The sequence below is a fragment of the Helianthus annuus genome, chromosome 4, assembly GCF_002127325.2.
Source record: "Helianthus annuus cultivar XRQ/B chromosome 4, HanXRQr2.0-SUNRISE, whole genome shotgun sequence".
Lineage (NCBI taxonomy): Eukaryota > Viridiplantae > Streptophyta > Magnoliopsida > Asterales > Asteraceae > Helianthus > Helianthus annuus.
The window spans coordinates 127685847-127695502 of record NC_035436.2 but is presented as its reverse complement, the minus strand read 5'-3'; the positions used below and the strand labels follow the sequence as shown (position 1 = coordinate 127695502).

General features: G+C 37.1%; 1 protein-coding gene across 1 annotated transcript; it reads right to left on the bottom strand.

Annotated features, from left to right (window-relative positions):
• Positions 1 to 1541: 1541 nt before the first annotated feature.
• LOC110936438 (AAA-ATPase At2g46620) lies at positions 1542 to 5301 on the bottom strand. The gene has a single exon (XM_022178829.2). The coding sequence runs from the start codon at positions 3150 to 3152 to the stop codon at positions 1650 to 1652; it is 1503 nt and encodes a 500-aa protein (XP_022034521.1). The 5' UTR covers positions 3153 to 5301; the 3' UTR covers positions 1542 to 1649.
• Positions 5302 to 9656: the final 4355 nt, after the last annotated feature.

Below are 9656 nucleotides of genomic sequence, written 5' to 3'. Positions count from 1 at the left end.
TACAAAATTTGTTGGTATATGCTTTTATACTTTTTAACTAACAGAAACGAGAGGAAACATACAAAAAGATTAGGAAGTGTCAATACAATAATGAAAATATTTGTTTGGTAAGATCATAATTTATTAAAACCACAAGGCATGAAAATGACATGAACTATTCTAATGTTTTGTTGACTAGTTTAATGAGAAGTTGAAATGTTTGAACTTTGACCCAAAAAAAAAATCAATTTTGGATAAATTTTAAAGTTCATAGTTTTGACCCTCTTCAATACCCTTCGGCATTCAAATACTATGTTTTCTTTGTTCAAAGCTGGGGACAGTTTACTAATGCTTTTAGTTTTTCTTAGTTGCGAGAATCTGCCATCGATAAACTTATAAGACCCGTTAATACCATGAGTTAACAACAACGACCGTACCTAGTAACTACCACAAATAGCAAAGCTATTGGTGGAGTCTGGGGATGGTGGGATGTATACAAACCTTACCTCTATCCATATGGATAAAGACGTTGCTTCCAAAAGGACCTCCGGCTCGAAACCAAACATCAAGCAAACAATGCGAACTACAGATATAGCAATAGGACTCTACCAATCACAGAATAAGTAGTAACGACTAACATAACATAATAGACACAGCTATAGCCCCTACAACAATACACACACACACACACGCACAAGATGATAAACACATGTAAAGTCCACCTAAAAAGCAGGATATATTAACTCCTAACCCAAAAATCTCAGACACCTCCTCACTCTCTCCTAAAAATCCTTAACATTAATCCTACGTTTCCTCGAACTCCTATCATGGACCATGTATTCAGAAAGGTGCAACTCCAGCAAATCTTGCCTAATCCGCTCCTCCCAAGTCAGTTTGGGCCTTCCTCTGCTCCTCCTACCCTCCACACAAAGGGAGTCCACTGCTCTAACCGGTGTTGTCACCGGCCTCCTCTTCACGTGCCTAAACCATCTCAATCTCCCCTCCTTAATCTTATTCGATATACTAGTCACCCCTAGTTTTTCCCTAAAAACCTTATTTCTCATACGTTGTAGCCTTGTGTCTCAACACATCCACCGTAACATCCTCATTTCTGCCACCTCCATCTTGGCAAAAATGACGATGTTACGGTGAATGTGTGGGCACACATGACTAGAGCTTATGAGAAATGCAGTTTGTGTTGTACAAGTGATTATTAAGAGGGTTAAAGTTAAAAGTAGTAACTTAGTAGAAGTGAAATTCAAATATGAGACCTATAATAGATGGAATAAAATGTGCACCACCTACTTGAAGGTTTATTTATTTATAACTTTTCTGTTTTGGTTTTTGATAATCAAATCAAAACAGTCGTTCCAACGCAGATAACCTGGAATCGTGGATTCCACCGATTCAGTCATAGGCTAATGGACCACTTGGCACAAATAAAGTGATCATTTTTGGGTAAACTAGATAGTACAGGCGAAAAACCGATCTTGCCTTTTTTCAGTATCGATAATAGATTTTGATGAAGTTCATCTTTCACAAAAAAAAAATAAATAAATAAATAAATAAATAAAATTTCATTTCATAAACTATAAAAAGGTAACAAAAGAGACCATTGTACATTTAAATGGATATGTGAACTTTACACTGAACAAATAAAAACAAAGAAACTAAAATACCGAAACCTCATGTCGAGAGTTTTCATCATCTACGAACTCCTTCTTATGTTTCGGCTTCAATAGCCCGTAAAGTTTCTTAAACTCTTTTACCGTTTGAATACTATCCCCACGAAACGATCGTGTCCCACGCGATTCCTCAACCGTCCTAGCCGAACCACTATACATCAACCTTGGCGGTAACCCACCATGACCCAACAACCCCGAAGGCACTCCAAGTGCACCACCAACCGAAACACTATGCGTCAGTCTCAAAGGCTCTTCTTTACTCACCGTCACCGGCTTTGCATCAGTGTTAGTATTCGACTTCAATGCGGTAATGACGGTTTTAATCGCTCGGGTGGGTGACCCACGGTTAAACATCATGATCTCACCTATCTCAGCGGGGCTTAAACTCGCACCACTTTGAAAAATCTCTTCAACTTGTGGGAAAAGCTTGTGTTCTTTCAACCCCAAATGACTACTAGCAAGTGTTTTGAAGGCGGGAAAATCACATAACGGAAACTGCACGTGAACATCTATTCTTCCAGGCCTTAGAACCGTTGGATCAACTTGTTCTTTATTACTAACCGTAAAAACCATCACGCGTTCTTCACCGCACGATGAAACAAGCCCGTCCATAAAATTCAAAATTCCGGATATTTTAACTTTCTCCACAAGATACCGATCCAGATCTTCAACAACGATCACCGATCGTCTCGTTGTTTGCAACAGAAGCACTTTCAGATCTGAATCGTCTGAAACTTTCGACAGGTCGACGTCGTAGATATCGTAGCGTAAAAACTTCGCCATTCCGGCGATGAAGCTCGATTTTCCGGTACCGGAAGGACCATAAAGTAAGTAACTCCGTTTCCATACACGTCCGAGCCGGTGATAATACTGTTCGGATTTCAAAAACGATTCTAAATCCGATTTTATTTTGTTTTTCAGATCCGAATCGATCACCGACGTATCGATCGTCGCCGGATGACTGAACGGAACGGTTATCCACCGGCGGTTTTCCGGTGAACTCACGGCGTTGATGTGCAGCTGGATTTGTTGCGTTTTCTGCTCGGTGACGTTGTGAATGTGTTGAAGATACGAAGAGAGGATTCTTCGTTTCTCTTTACGTCTGATTTTCAACAGTAAACAATCGGTTTCGAACGTCCAGAAGATTCGCGAACCGAGGTACGTATCGGAAAACTTTTGATTTGCAGAGTCGATTATTAGGTTAATCTCGTTAGGTTTGTTATTACCTGAGAGTAGATTAACAAGATCGGAATCTTCAGCTGACGGTAATGAGTTAAGATAGATGAGAACTTTTCGATACACTTGATTTTCCTGCATTTGTTGGTTGAATTTAGGGATTTTGTAGATCTGGTGCTGGTGAAAACATTCTTCTAAGTCTTTCCACTTGTTTTGCAACAAGTGTCCTACTGCTGTTCTTGATAATACTCTAGGGATTAGCCAGAAACCAATGATGAACATCACAAACACAACTAGAGTTGTGAGAATCATGATTAAGATTCAAGAACAGCCTAGGGGGACTGCTAGTAAAACCAGTTATTGATGGTGGTCGTTTCAGATGAAGGTTTAAGGAAGACAAACAATGAATAGAGGAGGCTGTTAGTTGTTTCAGATACAGCTTTGAGGAAGAAGAGTTGAAGTGACGATTGAGTTGGGAGAATATACTTTTAAGAGTGAATTTATAGGATTATGATGGGATGATTTGAAGAAGGGAAGTTTCAAAGGGTCAAGGAAAAGATATGATTATAAAATTGGTTAAACATGTGAAGGAGGTTACAGTAGTCAAGAAAGGGTGGTGTGAGGAAGAGAATGAATTTGGTGGCGGAATATTTGATTGGGTCTATGAATGTGTGCTTGTGTCACGTTTGTGCTAATTTGTTTCTACTCGACTTAACTAACCTTTACGTGTCTAACTTTAATATTTAATGATAATGATATTATTTAACACAATGGAAAAGGTACCTAACGTTTATCTAGTCGAGGGAAACAAGGGTCAAAACCCTCAAGTAATATATAATAAATTAATTTGTGAACTTCTAGGATGTTGTCCTTGTGAACTATTGGGATCCATAAGAGGTCACTTTGCATGCAAAAAGTAAATCATATAAAAAACGTTTATAGTGAAGTGTATCTTTCACACGTTTATATATGTTGTAGTGGCATGAGAGGCGAATTTAAGGGTTTTGAGGGTTTTCGGTAATCCTTAATTTGGAAAATAATAATGGAAACTTTGCATAATTTAGAAAAAATTAGTGAAAATCTAACAAAAAAAATCTTAAAGAAAAAATTTTTAGATCCGTCATTGTAGGGGCAGATGTAGTATATCGTGAGGGTAGCATCTGCTACTCCTCAACTTTTTTCGACATAGTGCATTTTTTTATTTTTATTTTTTTACGTTTTTTTGTATTACGCTACCCTTCAAATTAAATTATGTTACTCCTCAAATCTTAAAAAGCCCAACACCTTTATTGTGTGAAAGTTTTATTAAAAGCTCACTACCTAATTTATAAGTTAAAAGCCCAATTAAAATACTAGATTAAAGCCCCAATACCAGTAATAATCGATTTTTGAAGGGGAAAAAGAAGTGAACGTTAATACAACAGGCAAGACCATGCACCTCCATTGTTACTAGGAGTGCAAACGAGTCGAGCCTGAGCTCAACCACGCTAGAGCTCGATTAACTTGTGAGAGCTTGAGCTTGGCTAAGTTCAAGCTTTGTTTTCAAAGCTCGAGTGTAGCTTGGGCTCGGCTTGTTTATCATCTATTAAATAATATGTTAAATAAAAATATTATAAATATTAAAGTCATTTAGGCTTGCGAGCTCGGCTCGTTTATCAGCTAAACAAGTTTATTTTCAGATTTAGGCTCAGCTTGTAAACAAGTTTAAATAAGCTCGGCTTGGCTCGTTTAGTAGACAACTTTAAATAAACGATAAATGTTATTAAATATTAATAAAAACTAATATTACACTATAGCTCGATAAGGCTCGACAAGCCTGACGAGCTTCACGTGCCAGACTCGAGCTCGGGCTTGCTAAACAAACGAGCTTTATTTTAGGCTCAAGCTAGGCTCAGGCTTGATAAGGCTCGGTTCGTTTCGAGCTTTTTCTCGAGCAGCTTGCGAGCCATTTTTTTTTGTCTAGATCCGCCACTGGGCTCAAGCTCGTTTATTTTAAGCTTAAGCTGAGCTCGGGCTCTAGCTCGTTTGCACCCGTTTTCGAGCTTTTTATTATTGGGATTTTATTTTTTTTCGTTTATATTATATGAAGTACGGTAAATAAAATTGAACGTTACCTATGAAATTTTGGTCTAAATCCGCCATTAAGAGGTATAAATGTACCGACTCGTATAGTCAAATCAGAAACTAGCTACGTAATCAGTCTACTTGAATTTATAGGTAAACTAGGTTATAACCATGTGTATTACACGGGTTGAATAAATGAATTTTATATACTAAATAATAAAATAAATAATAAAAAAGTTATATCTGTAAGAACCATATGTATTGTGTAATGCTTCGCATTTTCTGTACTTTCCATATTTAGAAAGTTGTCTTCGCATTTTTACTTTTAGAAACTTGTATTCTTACTTCATTTCAATCCTTGTAATCTCGAGACGTTGATCATAATGGAAATCGTATTTTTATATCAACCTTGTTTAATCATACATGCATAATATGTAATCAGTCGCGAAATACACGTTTTAATTTAAAACCGAGGCATACATCGAGATTATATTTTCTCGAAATCACATTCATACATGTATCATACTTATAATATACCTGCATACACCTTTATAGTATAAAATAATTAACAATACAAGTGCAAAGACTAAAAATGAAAATTTTCATCTCCCGAACCACTTTCTTTAATGTCATAACCTCCAACCAACTCATTTAATACCCCAAACCCACCTTCTAACTTCCAACCAACTCATTTAATATCTCTCCTAACTCCCAGCTAGCTTCATTTAAACCCCCAACCAATTAACCCTCTTATAAATACCAACCCTAACACCTTCCAAACACTTGCACCACCTCCAAATTACTTCCAAACACTTGCACCACCTTCAAATTATTTCCAAACTCTTTCAAATCTCCAAGATTTTCAACTTTGGGCAAATAGTTCAAGAACCAAAATTGGTAACTTCGGTGTTCCAACAACTTAAGACTCGTCAAACTCACTAAATGAAAATTTCTTCACAAACCTTGAGTATACATGACCCTTTTTACACTTTTGGGTGCAATACATTTATGCTATTAAACACACGCAATCACTTATACTTTATACTTAAATCACAAAAAACAATCCAACATACATGCTTAATACGTTATGCTTGAGTTCGTATACATTGGAACATTCTTTTGTGATAAACTTGTCATTAACTTCGTACGAGTCTCCCCTTAACATATATAGCGTTATAGGAGTAACGTACCGCCCGTAGTCTTGTGGTCATGTTAAGTCTCTTTAATACTTGGGTAATCAGATGATTGACTTGTCTAATCGCATGCCAGTTATATGTTAATTCTTGATAACAATTTTGTCATGTGAATTGTTCAAACTTTTATATACATATGCTAGTATTCAAACTTGTATGCACGCCAATACTTTTGTATTGAACTATATTTTAATACGTATTGCAGGAGTTTGATGATGATGATGATGATGATGATGCACGGAATCTAGTAGGATGCCTAGAAACGCACCTTAATCTTTAATACTTGTTGTATTTATTTTATTTCAAACTTGTTGTACTTCTATTTCAAACAATGTACTTGATGTTAGCAATGAAATGAGATTTGTTTATTAAATACTTGTCACATGTAGTGTTGTGAAGTCTCGAGCAATCTCATTCGTCACACTCCGATCTTTCCGCCATCGGTTGGGGTGTGACAGATTGGTATAAGAGCCATAACTATAGGGAATTAGGAAAATTGTCATGCTTTTGACCTAGTCTATAGTTAAGCACCTTACTTAACCATTCATGATTTATATGCTAAATTCTTAAAAAGTCTTTATGTGCTCATGTTTACCTTCTTATTTCAAAACATATGCCTTTCCTAAGTCAACTTTACACGACCATGTGAGAACATGAAAACACTCATATTATACAAACGAGACGACTTAATCAAAATAGGCGTGAAAGCTACAATTTGGTGAACAACTCTCAATCTGCATATTTGTTTTGCACGTAATTTCACCATCAAGTTAGGACTGAAATTCTCACCTTAATGGAAAATTTCCAATTCAAACTCTAGTGGACCCTCGTCAATATGTCGGAATTAATGTTCTTGACCCGACGAGTACCAACCACACTTGGGGAACGTTGCTATCATGTTAGGGGTGAAACCCGCATCTTGATAACTAGTGCCACTCCTCGATTTTCAATCCTGCCAAAGTCTCGAACGTTCAATTGACTAAGGACATGTAGTAACCGGAAGGGTGAATACCATTAACTGAAATTTGGGCAAGAGTATTATACCTATTAGGCCAAAGCATGCTTCCTAAACTCAAAAGAACTTTCGACCACTTTGGTTTGGTTAAAGTTTCGTTTCGGAACAATCCAACTTTTAGTCAAAACAACGTCATACTAGAATCGATTTTATGCACAACACGAATCAAACTTCTCCTTTTCGGAATTCAAAATTTATTTCACAACGATTACACATACATATCATCCTTATCCTTTCCATATGTCTTGCAACTATTTATATATGCGATTTCAAAATGACACCGCAAGATGAACACTACTCATATTCCCAAAAAATGGGAGCATATCATCAAGATAGGAGTGATTCCCTTACCTTGACGATTAGCTCCGCTCATTCCCTTCTTACAACGACTTCACCAACGAGTTAGGGATGATTTCCTTACCTCCATGATCATTACCGATTCTCATTTTTTTCAAGAAACTTTATCATGCCAACCACACGATCAAGTCATATACTTAAACCTTTTATCATTTTGTCAAAATTTCTACTTATGCAAAAATCTCAAATCTCATTGTTTTATCAAACATATTTCTTACCTTACAATCTATTTTACATAAATCACATGCACGAAATTCCTAATCACACCTTAAATGCTTTATTACCCGATTTTCAAAATCTTATGAAATGCCACCTATTAACCTAGCCAGTCTAATGAATCTCTTGCCCACAATTCCATATCCGACACACTCACATTATACTATTATACTAAAGACATTTTGTTCCCAATAGAGAACCAATGAAACCTTCTCTCACATACGTATAAACCTTATAGAAGTCGCTTCGATAACCTCGCTTAGTTGGTAAAACATAATTAGTTCATTAACAACCTAACCGACAAACGCAAATGACCAACCATACACCCTCGAGACTTGGACTTTCAACAACAAATCCTAACTTAGTAGTTAGTACTAGCTCTCCTACCAGAAAATCCATCAATACCTTAGCACAAGAATCTTACCACCCTCGCCTATACTCACAACACAAGAAACCCAATACAACCCACACCTAGGGAACCTTTCAATACCCATGACCGGTAACCCACTCGCACACCGTAGCGTTAAACACCAAGCATCATACATATAGGTATTGAGTCGGAACCCGACACCTTACCATCAACCCACTGTTCGATCAACCTATAACAACCATCTTCCCGGCCAAACTAACTCCCAATACATACACTAGACATAGGGTATGTTTGGTATGGAGCTTTTAGAAGCTTCTAGCTTTAAGCTTTTAAGTAAAAGCTCCTACTCAATAAAAAGTCTTGTTTGGTTGAAGGAGCTTTAAGCTTTTAGGTTAGGAGCTTGAAGCTTTTTGTTGAACGCTACTACTAGTAGCGTTTAGAAGGAGCTACAAGCTTTTAGGAAAAAAAATGACTATTTTAACCTCTAAAAATAAGGAACTTTTTAATGCACCAACTTTCTAAATTTTTACTTATGTCCATTTTGGTCATTTTATACATTTTATTAAAAGCTCCAGCTACTCTACCAAACACCAAATATATCTAAAAGGCTACAGCTACTAGTTACCAGCTACAACTACCAGCTTCCAGCCACCAGCTACCAGCTTTCAGCTTACAGCTACCAGCCACCAGCTACTTTTGCCAAACATACCCATAGTAACCCTACACCTACACGACTATACCAACGAAGTTCGACTATCTATAAGTTCATTTTACTAAAGTTCTTTTCAAAACCAAAGTCTTTTACGGGAATTTTTGAAAAACAACCTTCTTGTTTCAATACAAAATACTTTAAATGAAGCAAGCTCTGTCACACCCTGGCTTTGCGGAAGCGTGGGTTAATTTGGTGTGACTTCTTAATACCATAGCTTAATCATAACCAAGCTATATGAATGTAAAACCATGCAGAATCATCCATTAAAGTCTTAAAAACAAAAGTAACAACATTGGCTCAAAGCGTTGACACATGCAACGGAAATTACAACCTACCAAATGAAAACATTGTTCTTAAGACAAAACCACAAACTTTAAAGTAAACACCGTTTAAGACTTGCGACTCGTCCAGGTAAAAGTCGCAATCCCTAAACGAGGATGATCCCGTAACTCTAACGCAACTTAGCATACCGTGCCAGAATCCTTAGTTCCCTGAAATACATGTAAGTTGGAAAAATCAACAAAATTGTTGAGCGAGTTCATGTGTAGTGAGTAAGTAAAACCTTTGTATGTATAAAAACCCTGGTATGTAGCAAATAAGGAAATAAAGAGATCACCAATGGTTTGCAAGGCCATTAATATGTGTGATGTGCTGTAGGAAGACTCAAACCTAGCATATTTGCGTTGGGCACAAAGTCACCCCGAGGTCCGTTCTGATGGGCCTGGGGCTGGGCTCGCTACACCCAGATAGATCTACCGCTACTGTCCCTCGGTCCTACTCTGAGGATTAATGGCCTTCAGTTCACGCCTACCCACTCACATGATCTAAGTAGTAACCCTCCTTACGCTAACCATACCGTGTAAAAAGTACTTGTAATCATAGTAACATG